Source organism: Trachypithecus francoisi, unplaced genomic scaffold (genome assembly GCF_009764315.1).
Source record: "Trachypithecus francoisi isolate TF-2019V2 unplaced genomic scaffold, Tfra_2.0 Lachesis_group0, whole genome shotgun sequence".
In the NCBI taxonomy this organism is placed as follows: Eukaryota; Metazoa; Chordata; class Mammalia; order Primates; family Cercopithecidae; genus Trachypithecus; species Trachypithecus francoisi.
In genome coordinates, this window is record NW_022681453.1 from 77098229 (window position 1) to 77124208 (window position 25980).

Sequence of the window (25980 nt, forward strand, 5' to 3'; positions counted from 1 at the left end):
ACTCCTGACTGCAGGTGATCCACCTTCCCTTGGCCTCCCAAAGTGCTGGAATTACAGGTGTGAGCCACCACATCCGGCTCATCCCTTATATCTTAAACACTTCTCTCTGCATGTTTTGGATAATTGCAAATATTCTCAATCACTTCTCTCCTTTTTCTTCCCCTTTATTTTTGCAAGTCTTCTTGCATTTTACTTGCAGTAGGATGAAAAATCTGACTGGTCATAGTGGGAAAATCACTGCACAGAAAAAGCAGAGAAACCCATGGATTATTTTCTGTATTCACTCTTGCTGTCTAACAAATTAGAAACAATCATGGCTAGTGGCAAGTACAGATGCTTTTACGGACAGTAATGAGCTTGAAGTAGACAAATTTGTTTCCACTCTGGGTACCTATTGTCAATGTTGACTTCATCAATATATAAAGGGGGCAAAGGGACATACTGCTGAGGGAAGCTTCTGTTTCTGAAAATCTGCTGCCTTAGTTCAGGGAGGCAAATGAGATCCCCACCAAATAAATCTTTATATCACATTTACATGATTTTTTTTTCCTGTAAGATAAAAGGATAAGTAAACACACTCCTTGCAATCCCCAGCAATAATTGTATTTGTGTAAACAGACAACAATAAGATGTTAGATTTTTTTCAGGGTTCATTTCATTTTGTAAGCAATAGGATATAACCAGAGATACTTCTACTGGAATACTTCAGTTTATACACTACAAATCATGATGTTAGCACACAACAAACTTTATGTAGTTTCTACAACTGTCATGTGCGATTAATTCATCCTCCATCATACTACAGACAGGTAACTTCAAAATGAGAGATGAGTTTATTTTCAAATGTGAAATCAGGTCAACATTTTAATCCAAACTCAATATATTTAACACACATATTTAAGAGGCTTACTACATCATGCAATTGTATTAGAACACCTTTACAATCCTATGAAGAGAGTATAGTGCAGAAAAGTCGTATCTTTACATTAACCAACAAAATCTTAGCAATTACATTTTAGTCTTACATCACTACAGGGTTTAAAAGTGATCGCTGCAAAATCAGATTTAAAAAATGTCTTCCACAATCATGATTTTTGTCCTTCACTGTTCAAGTAAAATCTTGTGTCATCCAGTTGCAAAATCTTTATTATTGACAACATGTATATGTGTATACAAACCACACTGCAAATTAACAAAAGAATTGTACCCAGTCAGGCTGACAAAGTTTAATAAAGAGACACTTCTAATCTAATCATTTCATCTTGTAAGTAATATCTTTATTCTCTACATCTATTCATTTGCCATGTTTTAGGAAAGAGCACATTCATACTTTCAAACATGCAAAACATGATAAACTAGAATAAATGGCACTGGAAAAACCATTATAAAAGAGACTTGCCTGAAGTCATTTCATTTGACAAAAATTAACTAAAAAAAAGGCTAATTGTAAAAAAAAACACAATAAAATAATACATTATAGAGAACATTAAGTTGAACTTCATTTGCCACTTTGTAGAACTACACCACTTCTGCAAAGAAGTACTTTAATTGGTCTGTTCTTTGGTGAAAACAGAGTTATGATTTCAGTTATGTCTAGGCAAAGTTAGCAGGCGTGCTCCACAACAAAAAGGAATCAGACAATCCAAAGGACATTGGCTACTGGTTGCCTTTATTCTCAGCACCAGGAATGCAGAAATATTCAGCAAAACAAGCTGCTAACACCAGATATTCTCTTTATTTAAAATTGTTCAACATGACAGAATGCCTGTTACGTAACATGATTTTTTTTTCTAAAATACACAGCCTTTTGCTCTTTCTTCTTTTTCAAAAAGTGGTTTAATATATATATATACACACATATAAACACATATATAAATATATATGTATAAAAACATATATATATATATTAGCTTACACCGGTGGTGACACTGCAAAGTCAATTTCCTGGGCATTTGATGGCATCAGAATACCATTTTGCAATATACAGAACAATACGAAATGCAGTTCATCACTTGCAGTTACTACTGTTCCACAGAAGTCAGGTCAGGTCTTTGGTTTTGGTGCAGTACTTAAAAAATTAAGGCAAAACTCCTCCTAAAATGTATTTCCCTCCAAGCCCTTATTTGCTTATGTTTACAAAATAACTGTCAACAAAATGCTACCTTTTTTAAAAAAAAAGCCAGCTGATTACCAATAATGTCAATGCCAATGATTTGGGTGATAAAGTTATTCTGTATTTCCAAGTATATACAGATATTCTGTAATCTGTTTATTTAACCAAATCCAACAATTGATTAAAAACAGTTTATAAGAAATGTTCCTATAAGTGATCCAATTTATCAAAATAGTGTTTTCTTTGTCATGGAAGCTTCAATTATTTTGCTATTTGTTATCAAGGTTTGTGTTAAAACCCCTTCTTTCTTTTTTACAAATAACTTGTCTTGATATGAAAGGAGTTCTGAGTGTTTACAGCTCAAGGGATGGATCTGTTGGGTTTTCTCATCCGGGGTTGAATGTGGCTTCATTCTTGTAAGAGATTATTGCAGTCTGCCCTGAAGTGGACTGTTGCCTCAGTTCACTACAACAAGAAGTGAGTGTAACCTTCTGCCCCCGTAACTATAACATCCATCCAGATCCGCATGGCTTCTGGCGATGGCGCCACCATATAATAGATTCTGTCATGAGTCTTGACACTAAAGGTGAGTAACGGATTAGGACTCTAAAATTCAAAAAAGGAAAAAGAATGTAAAATGAACATCTTAAAATACAACATTAAACAACACAGACATGTGAAGACTTCTTTAAAATCTTCAATTTATTAACTTTACAAAGGCGTTACTTTTGCTCTACTGTAACTCACACACCCGCCCCAGAGCCTTTTCCAGGATTGAACATTGAACATTCTGGCCTTTCTGAACAAGAAATCTCAGACAGAACTCACAAATTATTTCAGCAGCTAGTCTGTAAAGCTCTAGCAGGATACCTAGCTGAGAGTAGGAGCTTAATAAATAGTAGCTGTTATTCTTAGCCCTACAAGGACATGCTCATGATCCCCCTCTTAACTATATGGTAGCTTCTTTTTAGAAACCTGGCAGTCACTTTGTAGGGTTTCCCAAACCATTATGTCCAGAATGTTTCCTCAATTTGCTATGACATTTTTTTCCTCAAGAAGATCAGCAATCCCACTCACTTCGTGTTTACTTTTCCAGCACCATTCTGATCATCTCTGTTATATCAGAACATCAACTTCAAACTTCTTAGACTCTAAAAATATTTTTCCCTTCTTAATTATGCATTCAAATTGCAGGAATTTAGAAAACTGATGTTTACCTTATTAGCATTCTTGAGGTGATCATAATACACTTCTTCAATGGCTTGAAAGTATATTACTCCTTTCAATTTAGTTTCATGCTTGTCTGCAAAGACAGATGAGTGTTAAATACTTTATCGCCACGGAGGAACAGAAAAAATAATAATTTGATTACAATTATAATCATTAAATTATTTACAAAGTATTTAATTTATCTAAGATTAATTCAGAGAACTTGGGCTAGTGCACGAGGCCCCTTCTATCTATATTGGAAAAATAAAAAAGAAAAGCCATAAAATTACTAGCTGCAAACCAAAGAACCTGATGACTGCCTAAGGCTCTCCAGCCGATTACCTATCGAATTTTTTATTCAGGGTGCTTGATTTTTCGTCCCCCACCTTCGTTTTCAACAGAGCTTCAACAAATAATTTATTGTCCTTTCAATGCAACAATTTCCAAACTGTTTTCAAAGATTTCATCACATTTACCATAAAAACAAAGCAAAACAAAAACAACCAAAACATAACTCAAACATATAGCACTACTCTGTGATCTGTTAAGTTCTTGATACATTTTGTAACTTAAACTCTGCAAAGATCACAGTGCATGTCAGCATATTAAAGAATTTTAAAAGCACGAATGAGGAGGTAGGGAAAGAGACTCTATCATACCCTAGTAGTGGAAGTGCAAATAAGACAGCCTCTTTTGGAAGACAGCTGGTAAATCGGCCGGCCGCGGTGGCTCACGCCTGTAATCCCAACACTTTGGGAGGCTGAGGCGGGAGGATCACGAAGTCAGGAGATCCAGACCATCCTGGCTAACACGGTGAAACCCCGTCTCTACTAAAAATACAAAAAAAATTTAGCCAGGCGTGGTGGCGGGCGCCTGTAGTCCCAGCTCTTCGGAAGGCTGAGGCAGGAGAATGGCATGAACCCCAGAGGTGGAGCTTGCAGCGAGCCGAGATGGCACCACTGCACTCCAGCCTGGGCAACAGAAGGAGACTCTATCTCAAAAAACAAACAAACAAACAAAAATAAAAACAAAACAAACAAATAAAAAAAAACACGCCCACACACAAATCCTCTTACTAAGCAATTCCACTTCTAAAATGTTACTGCATAAGATCTGGTGTGTGTGCAAATAAATGTACATGGATTTGTGTTTGTTGTAGCACAAGGTTGCAAAAGATCTGCTTGAGCTTTAATAGGAGACTGATTCAATTACAGACCAGCCATACAATGAAATCTACAAAGCTACTGAAATGATGGAGGTAGATCTGTATATGCTCCTAAGGAAAAAACCCTTGAAATACTATCACATGAAATAGGGTATGAATAGAATGAATAATTTAGTCCCAAATACATAAAAGAAAAGAAGAAAATATATACATACTGAAACATATATAAAAATGAATAGAGAAAATCTAAAACAATATTTCTAGCTTGAAAATGAGAGATCAGAACTTTTGTGATGATAAAGAGACTTACTTTCATCATACAAATTTTGGTTATATTTTGAATTTTTTACTAGCTGAATGTCCCTTTTTAACTACAAAAAGCTAGTCTAAAAAATAATGGCCCTGAAAGGTTCAGCAGAGTAAAACTATTTAATTGCATTTAATCCAAAATATCCTAACCTATTTGCCCATGGACCATAATTTTTTGTTTGTTTTTCCTATTCCTTGTGAAACACTGTTTTAACTGATACCATGTTCAGTAAGTTTCAGTCAGTTTCTGTGAAAGGCAAGGTCAATGCATCTCTCAAACATTTGCTGGAAATGATATTGCAGTAATTCATGAGAATACAATAATACTTTGTTTTCTGAAAGCAAATGTAAAATAAAATCTGGAGATAAAAGTCAATCTTGCCAGTGTTTCAAGGTTTGTAGGGCACTTCATATATGAGAAAGAATTCTGAAAAATATAAGCCTCACAGCCACATTATGAGCGAAGAGAAGCAATAATGCTATCATAAATTGATGAGAGAACACTACCCATTCTGTCTCTCTCAGTATTATCCCATCAATTTGCCGACATATTTTCTAGGCCTCGGTTTTCTTTAGAGACTCTCCTAAAGATCCCAGTTAATATGCAGGAGGCCAAGGACAGAGACCAGGGACATGAATAACACAGAGTCCTGGGACTTTGCCAGTCAGCGTTCACATTTGCAGCTCCTTCACAAGCACACGGCCATTTCCCTCACTGACAAGCAGAAGGGACGTGGCTCCTGTAGGGTAAAGTACAGCCTGAATTGTGATCTGGATGACTGCCTGCAGACTGATCTATTCCTGGGCTTGTTGTGTATGAGAAGCAGGGGTGGGGGTAGGAGTGGACAAAGCTGATAGGTGATGACCATAAACAGAGCTGAATGGGTAGCGTTTGTCCAACTAGGTCTCACCAGCCAGTTATATCATAAATACATATTAAAAAGTGAATGAAATATAATTTTTGCCTGTTTTTTAAAAATTAGGGTTCTGGGTAATTTTTCATATACCAAGAAGGTTTTGGTATTTTTAAAAAATTGAAATCAGTCACCAGCAGGTTGGGTTTGTAAAGACACACTTACATGGGTCTGAAGCTTGGAGCTTAGGTTTGAAGCAGTTGGCCAGGGCATTAAACCACTCACCTGGCCGAAAGATGAGAGAATGAAATAAGGCTCACAGAGAACAGGAGCACAGAAGAAGAGTGAAGCAGTTTTGTCTGAAGTTCTTTAAAGTTGTATTTTTGGAAAATTCTGGGTGAGGTTTTCTGAAGACAATACCACATCATACAGTTTTGTTTCTGCAGTGTGCAGACACCAAATTGTATCAACTGAAGAAAGCAGCTCTGGATGTTTATAAAACCCAATGACAAAAAGCCCTAGAGAGGTAAAGCAGGGGACCTGGGACGGGAAGGCCACTGGCTTCAGGCCACTAACTTCTGCAGTAACTGGAACCTCATCCAAAGTGCTTCTCAGTGAAAGGCAGGCATTCCCCTACCAGCTCATCTTCCAAAATCTGGGGCTCCTGAGCCACTCTTTCCTTTCTTCCACAGGCTGCTTGGTTTCTCACACTTCTCCTTATAAACATAACCTGACCTCACTGGATTGATTAAATGACTAGACTGTTATTTATATTTTATTGTATTGATACATTTTACTATTCCTGGTGATGCTCATAAATACTGATAGTCACTCCAAAACAGGTTTTTTTCATAACATCTGGTATGACACCACTCTTTTTTGGCACCTGAAAAGAAAGCAGAGCTATACCTATACTAAAAATGGACATGTTTCCATGTGATCCCAGAAGAAATAAGAGGTTCTTAAGAAGTATGCCAGTGGCACTAATATTCCCGCATTTATATAAGATTCGGTAGGGTATGTTTCTTGTCAGCCGACATTTAAGAATCCAAAAATATTTCAGTCACTTAATAAATACTACTGATCACTAGTCTATCAATGAACTTTACTGTCTGTGCTTAAAAGACCATTCTAGTTTATGAACTATAGTTGAATGATTTTCAGCTACAGTTGCCTAATTGTGTGTGACTTAAATGGGACGTATGAAAATCAATCAATCACAAACCACGCCCCCTTTTTTTTTTCTGGTGTGGTGGTTTGAAAGGCAATATTTTTTCTGATCCCACCCTATAGTGATAGTACTTCTAGTATGATATTGTGATGTTTCATAAAAGTGAACATAAACAATTTGTTACCAAAATAAAGAATGCATTAAAACAGAAGAACAAATAAAAGGCACTATTTTGATATAAAGAATAAATTTTACTTAATACTTATTGGGACCTGAGTTTACTTCAGAAGTAACATAGACCACTTCTCACTTTTTAAAGTAACATATAATGTCTATTATTTCTAGAAAGGAAATTCATATCATATGGACTATATAATCTAAATATAAAATAATGTACATCTATAAATCTAATATTGCCATTAATTCTGTTATGTATCAACCTACCTATTTACACTGAATTTCAATTGCCTTTGCTCTTTAACACGGGTTCTTGGTTTGAGTATACGGTTTAAATTTTTTTTATCACCCACCTGCATAATAAGAGAATGTTCGCTTGTTCCGATCAAAAACAAACCAACGTTTTTTCCACGTTTTAATTTTCCCACCCATTTTGATGAGGAATCCTCGGCAGGTCTTCTCTGTGATTGATACATGGTAACAGGTGTCAATATTGTGGCCAGCAGTCTCTACATGGCTCCTCAAATCAAAGTCTTCCTTCCGGACAGGCAGGTAGCGTGTCAAAGGACGAGCCTGGAAAAGGGCAAAACTCATTGCATCTATAGCTATTTGTTTTGTTTTAGGTCACAGATGTTTAGAAGCAGAAATTAACTGTAAAATCTAAGCTTTAAAATGCCTATATGATTAAAAGAGCTTAAGATAAAGCACTTATCACTTGGAGTCTAAAAAGTGGATAGGATTTTCAGAAAGATGCTGTAATATGTAGGGGAGAGGTAGATAAATTCAGAGAACTGATTCTATTCCTTAAGAGGGGCAGTTGAGAAAATGAAAAATGGTCATTTATCATAGCATAAAAGATGTACTTTGCTCTTAACAAACACAGAGGAATGAAGTATGAAGTTTTCTGGGCCGCTCCTTGCAGATGAGGACTGTTTCACTGCTGAGTTTCCAGAAGTTTTCCCTGCCACAACTTAACAATCATTCTCAAGTAATCTCAAGCATGACATGACTGATTGAACACTATTTAGTAAGTACGGCCCCCACAGGATCCCACAAAGCTGTACTTGTCAGTTTACATATATTCCAATAGAAATTGACAGCAGAGGTTTATATTTTGAAAAGTAAAGCTAAAATAAAGACAGAAGTGGAATCAACACAACCTAATGTAATGAACTGTCCAGGACCAGATGCCAAAGGGATGTATTCAGATGTCTTTTATGTTACTGATGGCTGGTATGAAAGCTCCTCCAATCTAGGAAGCATATATCACCATGGGTGATAGTTCTAAAATGGTGTCTTATTTTATGCTATTAAATAACCCCACCTCTTCGCCTTGGGGAAATGACCTAACTACATACTTGGAGGCAACACTTATAATCAGGATTAAAATAGAATTGTGCTTTTTGGTTTGGCTTCAGATAGTAAACAAGCATGGATGACTTTCACTGCAAGTCAAAATTTGGCACAGGGTTGGGCACGATGAAATAAAATAAACAAATTTTACTTTCTACTTTTCCTTCAATACTTAAGGTTTGATTGTGTGGTACTTTGCTTGTAACAGACGCTACAGGCTTACTAATACCTCAAAGCACACAAAGTCTTAAAGATAGTCTCTAACTGCTATACTATCAAACGGCCAGCAACCACAAATAATAAAAGTAATGGTATCTTTTGCCTTTGAGTCTAGCGAATCTTGATAAAATGGAGTTGAGCTTTAAATTACATAGTACTTAACAAAACTTTATTAGTTTCTCAGAAAACATATTATGTAAGCAGCTATAGTGACAAGAACAGAGATTCAAAATCTACGATGACCAAGATAAGACATTAAACAAAATGTGTGGTTTCTCCAAATTTTGCTTGAGTACAAGCTTGTTCACAGGTGTGGAGGCCTACTGTAGCAAAGAGGAACACATGTTACAATATAGCGCTCAGGAAAAAAACAAAACACCAACCACCACAACCAAGACACTGGGCGTGGTGAAAAATTACCCTGCTCTAGATTGTTTGCTTGTAAAAGACGGCTTGGTAGAACCTCATCCATTCCCCAAGCAAAGGTTTCAGTTCAGATGTTGTATTTGTTTTCAGCAGCAAATCCAGTTGCATTTTTAAAAGCTGCTCAAAAAAATTCTCTTTTTAAATGTACTCCAAGGAATGGGTGGAAGAAAAAGTGCTGCTCCTGGCAAAATGTTCCATGCATGACTAAGGAAAAGTGTCATTTGGTTGGTGGTTCCCTAAGAGTTTTGAAATAAACTCACTTCCCCCCCCCACAGGAATGCACACTCTTCTCTTAACATTTACATGTCAAGTGCTAATGCTCAGTGCCCAGGAAAGCATCCTCAGACACAGAATAGCTGTCTTCTAGGAACTGCCACCAGGGGGCAACCTGCCCTTATCCATTTATATTGACCAACTAACCTGTGCCCTTTGTTTCTCCCTTATTTTTACTTCCTTTTCTATTAACTTCTGCCTCTGGCTAGTTTCTTCCTGTAATCGTTTTTCCAGGATTTCCCGGCGTCGTTTTTCTTCTTCCAGGGCTCGTTTTTTGGCTTCCATTTCCCGCTCCTAAACATTATGCATAATAATGATTATTTTAAGACATACTGGTTATACTTGAATGGTTCCAACCAATATAAAAAAGGTAATTCTTACTAGACAAATCTTGGTTTGTAGACTAGTCTCTTATAATACATAACCTACAAGAAAACAACTCATAACCATGCCTGGTATAGCTTCCAAAATCATCATCTGCAGAAATGCAACCACTAAATTTAATTAACAATTAAATTGTGGTCTTTAGTGAAAATCCAGCTTGCTAATATATTCAGTCATTTCATCATTTCATATCAACCAGCAAGTCTCCCATTTTAAATAAAAAGCCTCACAAACTGTCCCCAGCACTTATCATGTGATTTAGCCTGTCTTTTGACTACTGTCTTCTAACTGAAGGCCATGGTCCCTCTAATTCCTGTTGTTGCTCTGTAGCTTCCTGGCTGAAGGTCACAGAGGAAGCATATGGGGAAGTTAGAAAAGGAAAGGAGGTGCCCATTAGGGCAGGATGCAAAAGCATTTTGGGGGATTCCTAAGGAAGTCAGATTCTGACTTGAAATACAGTCATAATAACGTGGGATTTTAAATATTACAATAGTGCAGTTAGCACAAGCTGGGAAGGATGAAATAATGCATAAAGACATGACATTCCTCCCTGCTCCTTGGCAGGAACACAAAGCAGCCATCAAAAACAACAACAACAAAAAACTACAAGCGTTCATTTTGGTCTATGTCAATACTATATATTTCAAGTTACGGAAAATCCACTGCAGTAGAGAGCCTTAGAAATCATCTAACACCTTTATTTTTCAAATAAGAAAATGAGACTGAGAAAGGCTGAGTGATAATTCAAGATCACACAGCTCCTTAAGGAGGAGTATTGCCTGATGCCAAGCTCAGGGCTCCTGCACCATGGTATTACAGACCTCCGGCATGAAAATATGAAGCTTACCCTGGATTCGAGCAGCCGCGTCCTTTCTGCATGAGCCTGCTTCAAAAGTCTCTCCATTTCTTCTATTCTAGCAATATTTGAAGTGCTGGCACTGAATCAAACACCAAAGCCTTTTAAGAATATTGGTTTAGACTGAGAAGTCTCTCTAATACACACACACACACACACACACACACACACACACACAGGGTCAAGGGAGGTGCATGACAAAATCCAAGCATACATAATTTAAAGAATGTTACTTACGAGTCATTGGACCGAAGGGGCAAATCAATTCAACTCTGAAAATTGTAGGTGACACTGACTTACCTCAGTTTAGAAGACAAAATATAGGCAAGCAAAATAATGCCAATGCTTTACTCATAGGTAAATAAACCAAAATCAAATCTTACAAAGTGTGACTTCTAAATGCTTCCTCCAAAGTCTAAAAATAATGGCCCATGAGAGTCCTTCCCATTAGTTTAATGACTTAAAGATATCAGACCAACAAGACTATCACCAATGTTCTGTATAAATGATTGGAGCCTATATATAATGTTTGGAGTCACTTCATTCAGTTGCGGAATATGTATTATGAGCTACTTTTTGTTGTCCCTTTATGTATGTGGACACTTCATTTATTAAATTATGATGCCAATTAAAACATGACTCCTCCTATAGGTGCAATGGATGGATAGCACCCAGTTTTGTGAAGAGTACCCCCTCATGATAACAATCAGAAAACTGTATAAAGAGATTTAAGAAGTTCAAAAGAAATGATGGGAAAGATATCACTCGAGTGAAAGATGAAACCAAAGGGAGTGAAAGGTGCAAGAACAGTCAGGGTAATTAAAAGACAAAGCAAAAACTTGAAAATGTTTAACACAAAACAGGAAATTTTATTTTCCACTTGCTTACATTCTAGTTGACTGTTCTGGAAAAGAGAGACTATAACCTAAGTCAAAACTTACTTACTTTGCTATTTCAGCTATGGGGACCATATGCTGTTTTTAATGAATGATACTTGTGTACTCATTTAAGTACCTGTCTTCTTTACTAGACTCTCTTGAGGACATACAGACTTTCATGCCTGTATCCCTGTAGCATAGAACCTGGCATGGAGTAGGGATACATGTTTGTTAGACACATTCATATAAAAATAAATTCATTAAAAATTCATATAAAAATGAAAAATCAGAGCCCTCTTGGTTATAGATAATTATTAATACAGTATTCTCAAATTATATTTTTGCAAATCAAACCTAGGATGGTTTAAATCTAGGGTTAAGAGTTCTATTGAAGAGAACACAGGGCGTACAGTTTATTCTATAGCCAGTACTGACAGCCCCATTACAAAACACATCCATTAAGGAGTGAACTGTCTCAGGAATACCGGATCCTTATAAGCTTAACAATTAGTCTGCACTTTGCAGAGTAACCTTGGACCACTTTTTAGCCAAGTGTTTTCTTCCACATGAAAGAGAAGAACATGGCAGTATCTTCTCATTATTTCCATTACCAGTGAGGAGATACAAAAGATTAAGTTCGGTTCTCTTCAGCTAGCAAGAATCCAAGGGAAAGAAATCTTTTAATTTTTGTACAGGAATTATTATTCTCCTTCATTGTGAATACCTGACTTCATGGATGGAAGGGGATAAACTTCATTGGTCCAATTGAGAAAGCCAAAGACATGCATGCAGGACATACAAGGGCACAAAATTATATTTATATTCTATAGTGTAGTTTGTGACATCAAATATGTATGCTTTATCTCTCTCATTAATTTGAAAATAATTTGAATTTCACTAAGTTTCAGGTCTTGAAAACTCACCAGTTAGTCAAAACAAACTCACCAATAGCCTAATGCCTATTTATCCCTTTTTTCATATAGTCAATGTTTATTGAGATTTCACTGTTTACCATTTTCTTTGCTTACATGTCTTCCCTCCTCCCCCCACCATGAGGTTTATAGAGCATACATATACTTGACAAACAAAATTTGTATGTATTTATAGTGATGTATGCATATATTGTGAAATGATTAGTACTATCAAGCTAATTAATGGGGCTCACTTCTGTAATCTTAGCACTTTGGGAGGCCAAGATGGGCGGATCACCTGAGGTCAGGAGTTCAAGACCAGCCTGGCCAACATGGTGAAACCCCATCTCTACTAAAAAGAAAAAAAAAAATTAGCCAGGTATAGTGGTGGGTACCTGTAATCTCAGCTACTCATGAGGCTGAGACGAGAGAATTGCTTGAACCCGCAAGGCAGAGGTTGCAGTGAGCTAAGATTGCACCACTGCACTCCAGCCTGGGCAAAGGAGTGAGACTCTGTCTCAATAACAGTAATAATAATAGGAACACATTTATCACCTCATGTGGTTGCCTTTTCTGTGTGTGTGTGATGAGACACATTTGTCCCTTAATTCTTTCTATGATAGCACTATTGCAGAATGGTAATTCCTAACAAGTAGTTATGTGTGACCATGATCATCTTCCATAGTTGCTTTGCACAAAACTGACTCTGTGGTGCTGGCAACTGCAGACAACTAATCCCCATGGTCAGAAACTACTAATATTTAATGTCATTGTCTTATGAGATCTTCTGAATGTCAAAAAATTGAAGCCAAAGTAGAAGATGCCTGTAAAAGCTGGAGTGCACAGGGGAGAGAAAAACAGGCATTTCTCTTCTGTACCACCATCAACTTTAAAACAAAATTCATGATAGTCTAAGATAAGCTCTTACCATTATGGTGGAAAAATAAGTGATAAACACCAGGGAAGCAGGTAATGAGGAACTAACGTTTAGAATGTGTATTGTGACAAAGCATCCTTAATTGGAAATTTTTTGCAGATTGGTAGAAAGAAGAGTAAAAAACTAAAAAATCTTTTCTGCCTAAGATTCTTTTTTAACTTATGTACTAAAATATCCCCAAATTATAAGCTTATTAATGAGGTAATTCTATGCTGAAATTCTGGTTGCATAAACTTGGTCTCGTGGTTTATTATGTAACAAAAAAATATTTGTAGGATGATAGGATTACTCAGAGTTGTGGGTGCGTTGGCCCTTCACTTTTTGTGGAGACATCACTTTGTGACTACCAGAAAGTTACACGAGTCAGACAGTGTTTTTGCTTTTTCAATATCATTATTTACAGTGTAGACAAACATAACGCTCAGAAAATAGGTCTTGGGTCATAGAAAACAGATAATTGAGAGTCATTTCTGCATAAAATCTCCATTCTGCTAAAATTATTAAACTGGCTTATAGAAGAGTATTCTGAATACTATCTACACTGATACTCATTATTACTATTATCATTATTAACTTACTAAACCCTGACTTTGTGCTTATCATTTGAGAAAATGTTAAGAACCAGTACAGTCAAAGGCACAGAGATCTGAGAGTTCTTCATCCTCTCAATCAAGTTCTTAATCCTCTCAATTAAGTTCTGAGAGGTGTATCAGGAGAACGAACAGGAGTTGGGTTGGACATAGAGTGCCAGGTTCTAGGATCTGAGAGTAGGTAGTGGGACATCAAAACTTTAGAAAAGGAGGAGTACCATGGCCACATTTATATGTTAAGACCACCTTTGCTTGTCTCAAAGTATAAATACAAATGTGAATACTTAAATCCTTACAAAAATTTTAACATACAGAATAGCAGAAAGCTTCCTTTTAACAAATACAAGGGTAAGAAATCCTCCAAAGTTCTGACTGTTGTTGGAAATTATTTCTTTTCTTTTTCTTTCTTTCGTTTTTTTTTTTTTCTTTTGAGGCGGAGTTTCGCTCTTGTCCAGGCCGGGGTGCAATGGCGCAATCTTGGCTCACCATAACCTCCACCTCCCTGGTTTAAGGGACTCTCCTGCCTCAGGCTCCTGAGTAGCTGAGATGCGCCACCATGCCCGGCTATTTTTTGTATTTAGTAGAGACAGGGTTTCACCATGTTGGCCCGGTTGGTCTCAAGCTCCTGACCTCAGGTAATCCACCCACCTTGGCCTCCCAAAGTGCTGGGACTACAGGCTTGCGCCACTGTGCTGGGGCCTTCTTTTTTAAATCAAAAGCAGCATAAGTGAAGCTTAGAGCTAACCAACAGAAGGAAATCAATTTTAAAGCACAGTGTAAATTTGAGCTTAAGTGGAGAAAAACAGGATAAAGGTGAAAACAGATTATATGATGTCTGACTAGCTAAGTTACACAAGATAAGAGAAACTACTTTCAAAGGTCATCATGATACCAACCCTCTTCTGCATTATAGACCCTTTATGTCTCAAAAATTTGGGCTTGTGCATATACAGTTCCCAAATTGATGACTTTACTTGTTGTGAGCAGTAGGCTCTTTCCTTCTCCATAAATAAATCTTACCTAGAGATGTTGTCAGGTGAGCAAGCAGAGATGCTGGTCTCCATGCTATCAGAGCTATCTAGGCTCAAAGTATCAAAGGCCTGGTCCTTGTAGCTGTGATCTGGATAATGGAAACTATTCAAGTAGACATTTGATTCAGATGCTGTACGGTTGTAAAATTCAGACTTCTGCCTGTGTCCTTCACTCATCTGTTGGTGATTATAACCTAAGGAAAGAGCCATAAATACGTTAGTGTGCCTCATTTTTCAGTCTTTGAAACTTAATTGTCTACAGACACAAGCCAGCAACCAGAAACATCTGCCTATGAAGCTTGGGCCTTGGTCTAATTTGTTTTGAAGCCAAGAAGATCAAAGAAAGACTGCCATGCTCAGTGCAAGCAACAGTTTAAATGAAGTGGTCTGCTGAATCTCTTATCCCTCAGCAGGATCACTTGACACTTTCCTATGGCATTCCTACATCTCAGCACAACCAGCAACACACAAACACAAAATAAACCAAACAGAAACACAATCAAAGGCCCTGAATCCTCTCAAAATGGCTGTGTTCAAGTGAAAATAAGATGCCTTCTAGTGACAAGCAAAACCAGGGTTTCAGGGCAGGCACTTCTTCAATGGTATTCAACTTAAGGAGCACTCAGTCTGGTCATAAAACAGCAGGTGGAATCTTTCAAGTGTAAGGTTTGAGAAACTCATATCTCATATCAGCACTGACACTTTTAATCTTGTTAAGATCCAAACTACACATTTTTCTCATTTTCTCTCTCTTTTTCAGTTGTTCTTGTCTGTCAATTACTTATTTAATTCAGAGTCAACATTCCTTCCAATGATTGTGCTCCTCTAACCACCCTAGCTCTCTTCTTTTCCCACCATAACAATCCGCCTTCCACAGCTGTTGATAACAACCATTTGAAAATGTAGGCATCAGTAGGATGAAAAGCACCATAAATAAGAGGTCTTTTCTTTTTCTTTTGAGACGGAGTCTTGCTCTGTCGTCCAGGCTGGAGTGCAGTGGCCGGATCTCAGCTCACTGCAAGCTCCGCCTCCCGGGTTTACGCCATTCTCTCGCCTCAGCCTCCCGAGTAGCTGGGACTACAGGTGCCCGCCACCTCGCCGGGCTAATTTTTTGTATTTTTTTTTTAGTAGAGACGGGGTTTCACCGTGTTAGCCAGGATGGTCTCGATCTCCTGACCTCGTGATCCGCCTGTCTCAGCCTCCCAAAGTGCTGGGATTACAGGCTTGAGCCACTGCGCCCGGCCTTCTTTTTTTTTTAATTTTTATTCTTTGAGACGGAGTCTTGCTCTTTCACCAGGCTGGAGTGCAGTGGTGCCATCTCAGCTCACTGCAACCTCCACCTCCTGGGTTCAAGCAATTCTCCTGCCTCAACCCCTCGAGTAGCTGGGACTACAGGCGTGCACCACCATGCCAAGCTAACTTTTGTCTTTTTAGTAGAGGTGGGGTTTCACCATGTTGGCCAGGATGATCTCGACCTCTTGACCTTGTGTCCACCCGCCTCAGCCTCCCCAAGTGTTGGGATTACAGGCATGAGCCACCGCGCCCGGCCAAGAGGTCTTTTCTTTACCCTGGTGCTCGATCAGCTGGCACATTAGGTTATTGGCTTTACCTTGTGTTATTGCTATGACTTGCTCTCTGATCACTGATTTAGGGCATTACGAGTCAAATTTTCTTCTTTTCAATTCTCTATTTATTATATACTCAGGAGCAGGCATCATATTGATTAACAAATTCCTCAATTCATTAAAAAACTTTTCTCTAGCCAGTACTAGAATTTGTAATCTCTTTCTCCCTGATAAAAGAATGTCTACTCGTATAGTTTCCATTACCCAGGGAGTTATTAACAGAGCTATTCAGAGTTCACAACTGGACCATTTGAATTGTTGTGCTCTACCTACCTTTCAATGAAAGTTTTAGTAGTAATGAAATGGTCAATAGTAGGCAAGAGGATGAAAGAAGAGAAGTAATTCTCAATGGCTTTCTCAGCTACTGATTAAACATTTCCATTTTAAAATAGAAGCCACATCCATGATGCCTTAACAAAGCATTGTATGTCAAAATTTCTGTAAAATGGTTTTAATTTCATGCAGAGTGTTCATGCCATTAGTATTTGGAGTGGTTTTAGATATTTAAGTGAAAATAGGTTACTTCAGATTAAGACATTTCTGGGAAAATAAGTTACCTTAATATAATCGGCCATTATAAATTATAAATACATATATATATATTTTAAAGCCACATAGCATTTAGCTAAGGGAAGATGCAAAACATAAAAGCACACCACAAGACTAAATAGAATATCATGAATTATAATGATCAATCCACACAGCATGAAATGAAGCTGGTATAGTCATACGCGTGAAGCTGCGCCTTTTTTTAAGGAAGGCAAAATAATTCATTACTCAAAGATTTACCTTTGACACTTGAACTTTTGGAATTACTAATTGCTCCTTTGAAGTTGTTTCCAATTATTTATTATGCAAATGACAAAAAACACAACAGAAATTATTTGAAAAGGTCACACATATATATTTTCTTACGATTTCAAAAAAAGATTTGTGGCATAGAAAAGTTTCACATTGGCACCAACTACATGGAAGGTATTTCCTTGTAGTATGAAAAACAAATCCCTAACCGACAGCCATGTATGTAATTTAAAACATAGAAGAATTATCTCTCTGGCATTGAGTGACATTGCCACAACCTCTTCCTCTCCCTGAGTTTTCCACATTGAGGAAAAACCAACCTGTATGAAGTAACTACCACCCTCTTGGAAAAGCAGGAAAGAAGGTGAGCATATTTCTTTTTTTTTTTTTTTTGAGACGGAGTCTTGCTCTGCCACCCAGGCTGGAGTGCAGTGGCCGGATCTCAGCTCACTGCAAGCTCCGCCTCCCGGGTTTACGCCATTCTCCTGCCTCAGCCTCCCGAGTAGCTGGGACTACAGGCGCCCGCCACCTCGCCCGGCTAGTTTTTTTTTGTATTTTTTAGTAGAGACGGGGTTTCACCGTGTTAGCCAGGATGGTCTCGATCTCCTGACCTCGTGATCCACCCGTCTCGGCCTCCCAAAGTGCTGGGATTACAGGCTTGAGCCACCGCGCCCGGCAGGTGAGCATATTTCTTAAAGCAACTGTATGTCTTGCTCCTCAGATCTTCCAGGGTTGTGTTTTTTGTTGCTGTTGTTGTTTTTTGGCTACTTTCCCAAAAGTATCACAGAATAACGAAATAGAACTTATGAGTGAAGGAGATAGTAAACTAAAATGACTCAGATGTTTCAGGTGAATGTAGAAGGGCCAGCTACATTACAATTTGTACTGTGCTAAGGGTTGTGAACGTTAATTCCCCAGACCAACTCACAAGTTGTTGAGATTTGACTCTACGACTGAATCTCCCAGTCATTCTGGTGGTAGGATAAGCATTTTACATTTCCATGGCAACTTAAACGAAAAACCATGAGGCCAATAATAAGCATCTCTTTCCCAACCCAGGATTTTTATTTCCCATGGATCCAATGTGAGTGGAAAAGTTCACCTCATGGAGCTACTCATTTCTGTCTACTGGCAGCACTTTACTGACCACAGTGAACCCCACTGTCACCTGGCCTAGCTTCCTCCCTGCTGAACAAATCCCCCCAAAACAGGTAACCCCTGCAATTATCAATACAGGCATGGGCCCCTCTCCTGTGATCCTGCAACTGAACCAGTGTGATTCCAAAGAGCTCATTTTGGGATTCAGGCTCCGGCCTGGCCATCCAAAGGCATAGATATTTTAAACAGAGGAAACATCATAGAAGATCAGGGGCTGGGTAAGCTGGTAGGAGGCCCAAGGAGAGATGCCGATGCAGTGAAGGAACACTAGAATGGCAGGAAACTGGTCTAGGCCTCCGTTCTCATGGAAGCTTTACCAGGAAAGGGGATGCAGATGTCCTGTGCACCACAGTTTACCCCCGTTTATTTAGCATGTGGATGTCATAAGATAAACAGTCAATGAATGAATTTATCTTTTAATCTGTATATTCTACATAAATAGTCAAATAAGGAAGTGGAATGCATCTACTTTTTGAGGGGGAGCAAAGAAACTAGATTGGGAAAAATGAGACTTTCCCAACCCCTGAGACTATTTGGTTTCTGTTTTTTAATTATGTAGCAAGAATAACATTAATCAGTGGGAAAGCGACTAAGACAGTAAAAAGGGCCTTGAATATGCTCTAAATTCTTCCTATCCAGACAGAAATAGCTGTCTGAAGGGGTAGTTTATAAGGTGTATAAAGCAAGACCTAATTGAGGCTTGTTGCCAATCACAGCCACACGAGGAACCCAAAACCAGCTCAGCTCTTCACTGCCTGGGACAGCCAAGAGACCAAATGTGCAAGGTCCATTTATTATTATTATTTTTAATGCCAGTCTCTATTAATTCTGGCTAATTAGACCTGAAAGTCTCTTATGAGTTAACGATTACACAATGTGTAGAGTCCTGCTGATACATTCCCAATATGTGGTATATACTTTTACACGGCTATCTGGGCTGTAATATGGAAAGTAAGATGACTAAAAGTATAACCTGGGGTTAAGAGGATAAAATTAACCAGTATTTCTGTCAGTTCAGCCTGTCATAGCTCACCTGCTGAGGAATTCATTCTTCCTAATGACAGTCCACAGCCAGAAGAAGAGGGTACAGGACAAGTCAGGAATGAAGAAGGAGAATGATCGTAGAAAGGGAAAAAGATAAAAGATCAAAAAGGATGACAAGGGGGCAGGAAAAATATACAACACTTCCAACATGCACGCATTGATGGTGTTAGTTACAATACCAAATTAACAAGGTATGATGTTCATAGTTTCAGATTAAATCTAAGTTTACAGAGAAAAACTCAAGAAACCTTAAAAAAATTTGATACATGCATAGTCAAAAGAGATTGTTACAAGACAAATAAATCTTTCACACATATTCATCAACCAGAAAATAGGAAGAATAAAAACAGATTTTATATATCAAGCAATTCTTTTTCCAAACAGACAGTAGCAAATAGTTTTTAAGAGCTCAGGTTTGTAAAACGCCATTCAATTATTTGAAGCACAGTTCATCAAGTTTTATAACACATCATCTAATATCCTTTATCTCTACCACCTAGCCACAGCAAATAACCATCTTACCTATTCAAGTCAATCATTTAAACTATACTTCACTCTCCACTAAGTCTTTCTTAGAAAACAGGCTCCAGTGACATGAATAAGTAGGAGCTTCCTAAATCCTTTCATCCTTTGACTGTAACCTGCCTTATTTATACCTGTCCTTGATAAAGGAGAATCATGGTTTACACTTAGCTCATATACATCACAATACCCTCTATTCTCTTTATATAGATTCTGAATCTTACAAAAACAATGCTTCCACAGCACTCATGTTTCCTGCAGGGTCTGACCTTGCCATTAAAAGCCAAAACAAAGAGGGTCATGCAGCTGCCAGTGAATGAACAGCAGCTGCACCCAGCATTGTGTTTCTTGCAAATGTACAATTTTTCTCTATTGTATAAAAGAAATAATCATTACACTAAAAATCCACCACTGCACAGTGTTAAATCCGATCATTTCTTAAACATGACTTGACAATGACCTTTCAGTATTTGCTGGAAACAAAAACACCACACAAGGAGGTTGTCATACCTTTCTTGGACTTTCCTGTATTTAACAAAAACAAAAGGACAAAGATTTCATTCATTCTAAAGCTAACAAAGGAATAGTTCCCAAGATGTTCAAAAGCCAATAACCATTCCAACTTCAGAAGCTGAGTTTCTTAGCTCTGTTTTAAACTCTCCTCTCAAGTTCTTTGCACGACTCACGCTGTCAGTTCTATTAACAGTGCTGATTGAGTAAGGCTTATACTTACACCATCATCCTTGATGTATCCATTACGAATAGCAGCAAAAAAAGGTGTATTTAAGTTAATTGTGTAAGTTTAAAAGATGATTAAGTCTACTAAATGTGAGTTAATGAAAATATGCCAGGTATATATTTTTTTCAAAACCATAGAATTTTACTTGTATTTGCTATTTTAATAAAGTTAACAAGTGCTATTCAAACAATTCTAAATGAAATTATGATACATCCCTCCTGGTTTTTTCATGAGTCACCAGTTTGGGCTGTGCAGAAAATCCTGCCAGTTTTACAGTCTACTGGGGCTCTAAGAACTATGGATCCTGACTTCTCCTCCTCTGGGTAGGGGAGCCAAACTTAGAGAACACATCTTCTTGGACCAACACACATATAATGGTTCTCTAATTCCTCAGAAGCTGCCCCATCAGAATTACATGAAACTCTTCAAGAGGAACAGCTCTTTACAGTTACAGCAGAGAAAGACGGAAGTTGCAGTCTTCTCAGCTGCATAAAAGACATCTCAATAAAGAACAAGAGCACGAAAGATAAAGATAGATTTGATTTTGCAGCGGGAATATCAGTAATGTGGCCTAAGGGAATTAGCTCAGTTTTCCCCTATGAAACTGGCATGGGATTCCCATTACTTTAGGGGAAAACAGATTAGAATAACTGAGATCAAACCTTCCCTCGGTTTCACCATATTCTCACAAGAATCCTCTTAAATGATAATGTTAACGGCTCTTGAATTTTGCAAATCTGTTCATCTACTATAAACGTCTAGCTTTTCTTACTCTTTGAGAAAATACTTTTATGTATTCATTTGTTTTTTGAGACAGGGTATTGCTCTGTTGCCTAGGCTATGGTGTAGTGGCATGATCGCAGCTCACTACAGCCTCGACTCCCAGGCTCAAGCGATCCTCCTACCTCAGCCTCCTGAGTGGTTGGGACCACAGGTGCATGCCATCATGCCTGGCTAATTTTTAAATTACTTGTAGGAATGGGATCTCACTATGTTGCCCAGGCTGGTCTCAAATTCTTAACTCAAGCAATCCTCCCTCCTCAGCCTCCCAAGGTGCTGAGATTATAGGCATGAGCCACCAAACCTGGCAAGAAAATACTTTTAACAAGGAGTATAATAATTTGTGATCCCACCCTCTTTCCCAAATACTTGCTCTTTCTCTTAAACACCTGAAGTACATGAAAATGCTTCATGGTCTTTATTGGTGTTGTGGCCAATCTAAGCTTCGATGTCCTCCGACGGTGGGAAAAATATATTTAAAAAGAAGTCTAATACACGCCTGCAATCTCAGCACTTTGGGAGCCCAAGGTGGGAGATAACTGGAGCTCAGGAGGTCGAAACCAGCCTGGGAAACATGACAAAAACCCATCTCTGCCAAAAAATACAAAAATTAGCCAGGTGTGGTAGCACACACCTATAGTTCCAGCTTACTCGGGAGGCTGAGGTGGGAGGATCACTTGAACCCAGGAGGCAGAGTTTGCAGTGAGCTTTAATTACATACCACTGCATTCCAGCCTGGACAACAGAGTGAGACCTTGTCTCAAATATTTATATGTAAATATTACAGAAAAATGTTTCAACAGCAAATAGACTTGACCCACAACCTAACAATGATAAATGAGAGCCAAAATAGACTCATATGTTTATTATTTATAAATATTAAAAGAATATTTTTAGCTTATTAAGAAATTATGGCAAATAAAATAGTTCAATCAGTGTATTTGATTCAAATATTACCACTGCAAATGTCTCTCACATATTACAATCCTATTATGAATACTATACCCTCTAATTCTTAAATCGCCTTTAGTAATGGTTTGAAAACCTTGTTCCAGTGATATATATATATAATATATACACACAATACACATTATGTTCACATACATAGAAATTTATATATGTATTATATATGTGTGTGTGCGTGCGCACGCGTGTGTATGTATGTGTGTGTGTGTGCATATATATTTTCTCCTGATGGAAAACCAGCGTTATCTCTCAGCACCATTGGCAGAGAGGCCAAACAGCTAGAACTGAATTCCAGCCTGCTTAGAAGGGAGGATTTGAATCCCATCAATGTATGAATGTATTTGAAGGTCAAATGACTGCCATCCCCAGAGCATTTCCATTTACATCCTGGGCATACTGCCATTATTCCATTTACCACATTTTATTGAAATCATCTGTTCTATGTCTTTCTTCCTCACTAGACTACAAGTATTTCAAAGGCAAGCTTCCTATCATTAATTTGCATTCTTGGTACCTAACATCATGCCTGCTCAAAAGTTAGGACAATGTAACTTGTTGACTTAAACTATTGTGTTAACACAAGAAATCTAATCCTCTCAATGAGAAGCTTAGCCCTGAAACTATGTTAGAGTAATTTCTTCTAGCCCCATGAAGACTATCTAAGAACCCCATTATAAATGTAATGTATTATGACAAAAAAAAGTGCTGAGAGTCAAAGTCTACCTGAAACATAACAACTATGAAGTATAAAAGCTCAAATCTACATTAAAAGGCCTACAAGAATTCTGTTCTGGGCCACTATTGCTATATTTACCGTGTCAGCTCAATGATTCTTTAGCACAAAGTTCATTCAACATAGTGGCTCTGACACAACCCAGGTGAGTGATCTTGGTTAAGTGTCCTGGTAACCTCCTTGGATCTCACTGGTCTCTCTTTTCTTTCTATTAATCAAATGGGAAGGTTAGTAATTCTCTAGAGGTCTTTCTGGTTTGAGAGTTCTATCAAATCTAAAAAGTACAATGGGAATGTTTAAAATATATCAGCTATATGTATAAATAGGAAAAGTTATATATCCCTCCCGAAAGAGAACACATTAAGAGTAAAATTAGGCCTTTGGTTGATCCCTCTTCTAATCATCCCTACCCCTGTTCTCACTTCCTCCCCCTGAAGAATTCTAATGCTTAACAAAAGGCCATGACATTTGATTTAAAAGATACATACCTCTGAGCATCCTGCGAGATTCAGAGTCTTTGGCCATGGCTGCCAGTGAGGGAGGGAGCACACTTCCACAGCTGTTACTCTGTCCCAGGGGCAGGTGGGCCTGTGGGAAGCAGGAGGGAGTACTTCAGGCAAGCTGCAGGCTGAATGGACCTTTAGGAAATGGCCACATCCCTGTTTCCAAAGCTCCTATCTAAGTGGACAGGGCAGAGAAGGTAGGTCTTTGAATTTCATTTGTTGATGCTAAGTGGTAAACACCAGTTACTGGCCCTGCCGAGAAGCTCCAGGGTAGTCGCAATATCACAGCACTTCCTCCAACAGCAGCAATTCCAAAAGTGAAGACAGCTGGGGAAGACACTGTCCAAAACCACCTGAAAGAATGGCTGAAAGTTCTTCGTGCATAAGGAGCAGAGGGCAGATGCAGGGCCAAGAATGCATGCGCACCATGCAAAAGAACAGGGAAGAGCTACTCTTGTTACAAATGCACCGATTTTTATTTATCCTCAGTTATGTGGTGGGCTGAACCTGAAGAAATCTATTAACACCCTAATGGTTTCAGCATTTTAAAAAAATAGCAAAATCCTTCCTGTAGATAAAATATACTTGAAACACAAATTTATAAAACAGATTAAAACAAAGTTACTTTGATTAAGGGTAGGGGAAGGGCTCAAAAGTCTGTCTCATTCAGAACCTCCTTCACACCTGCCTCTTCTCTTTCCACAATGATCCCCTCAGGCATGTCGGCAGAACGTGAGGGAGCTCCAGTGTCAGGTCACGTAGGTTCACATTCCACTCCACTACACACCAGCTGAGGGTTCCTTGGTTAGTCACTTAACCTTATACACCTCAGTTTATCCATACATACAAATGGGATAATAACCAGTACTCTACTGCCTAGTGCTGCTGGGTTTTCAAATGAGGCAATCCACATAAAAGACTGAACCCAGCATCAGCCACATGAAAATGTCTCAATAAATACTTGTTGCTGTTATTCCTGGAACACAGAGGCTATATCCTATCTTATTTCCAGATGTGGGATGCAGCCATGGAAGTCCGTCATGTAAGCGAATGCCACTCATCACCTAGGTTGTGCTGGTAGAAAATACCCTGAAGCACGTTCTTTGGTCCCAGAGCATACAATTTCAGATGTCCTCTGAACAGGTAGAAAATGCAATTTAGTCCTGATGTCTGCCTAACAAGTAAATTTAATGATTATTTAGCACTTTTCTTTAAAGGCCTTTACACATCAGTGAATATGATGACAAGAAGACTCATGGAATGGGAAGCCCGTGGTTTCTCCCATGTCCTACCTTTGGGGTGATGCTTCTCCCCATAGTAGCACTGCTGAAATGTGGGGAGATGGAAGTTGTGGTTTTCTTTCGAGGCAAAGTATCGCTCAGATAGAGGCCTTCTTTATGCTGTTTTTTCCTTTCTTCCAGACTTCTAAAGTGCTTTAAATGCAAATGTAAAGCAAAATAGCAAAACTTGACTAACTGTAATAGGTGACTGAAGAAATGAAGAATTACGCATTTACAAAAAAAAATGGAATTTTAGAATTTTTCTTAAAGTTATTCAACATATGCTGTGTTTGCTGATAGATTTGAGCTAGTATTTGATTAGATACTAAACACTGTAGGAATTTATGCTGAACCTAGAAACTTTTTAAAATTCCACCTTTCACTTCTGTAGTGCCTGCAGCCTCAGGGCCACAGGACAAATTACAAATTATTATAACGGTTGCCATGTGGATGGCAGAACAGCCAGTGGACAAAGCACGTAAGCACTTTCTCCCCTTCTGGGCAGTTCTGTGTGATGGCACAGATACCAGTGAGAGGAGGACAAGAAAAGGGAAAAAGGAGATAAAGAGAAAAAGCAAGTAAACAGGGAAGTTGTTTGAAAGTTGTAATAACATTTCAGTCACATAAACACACTCCAAATCCACATAAAGTTTTCCTAAAAGGCATCTTTCTAAGTTACTTTTTATTTGAAAAGATATTGGCCAAGGAGCTCTTACAGTACATTTAAAAATCCTCTAGGCCGGGCGCGGTGGCTCAAGCCTGTAATCCCAGCACTTTGGGAGGCCGAGACGGGCGGATCACGAGGTCAGGAGATCGAGACCATCCTGGCTAACATGGTGAAACCCCGTCTCTACTAAAAATACAAAAAATTAGCTGGGCGAGGTGGCGGGCGCCTGTGGTCCCAGCTACTGGGGAGGCTGAGGCAGGAGAATGGCGTGAACCCGGGAGGCGGAGCTTGCAGTGAGCTGAGATC

General features: G+C 38.4%; 1 protein-coding gene across 4 annotated transcripts in view; it reads right to left on the reverse strand.

Moving 5' to 3' along the window:
- Positions 1–807: 807 nt before the first annotated feature.
- Positions 808–25980, reverse strand: part of PHLDB2 (pleckstrin homology like domain family B member 2) — a 195791-nt gene continuing 170618 nt past the window's right edge. For 2 of the 4 annotated variants that reach the window (XM_033211334.1, XM_033211333.1), the window contains exons 12-22: positions 25020–25160; positions 23713–23812; positions 20517–20531; positions 19474–19494; positions 17271–17306; positions 14846–15050; positions 10501–10591; positions 9417–9563; positions 7352–7571; positions 3331–3416; positions 808–2719 (exon numbers count right to left, since the gene is read on the reverse strand). In XM_033211334.1, coding sequence (XP_033067225.1) covers positions 2579–2719; positions 3331–3416; positions 7352–7571; positions 9417–9563; positions 10501–10591; positions 14846–15050; positions 17271–17306; positions 19474–19494; positions 20517–20531; positions 23713–23812; positions 25020–25160 — 1203 coding nt within the window. In that variant the 3' untranslated portion in view covers positions 808–2578. The remainder of the gene's footprint in view (positions 2720–3330; positions 3417–7351; positions 7572–9416; positions 9564–10500; positions 10592–14845; positions 15051–17270; positions 17307–19473; positions 19495–20516; positions 20532–23712; positions 23813–25019; positions 25161–25980) is intronic. The other 2 variants (XM_033211336.1, XM_033211335.1) reach the window with 1 other exon arrangement.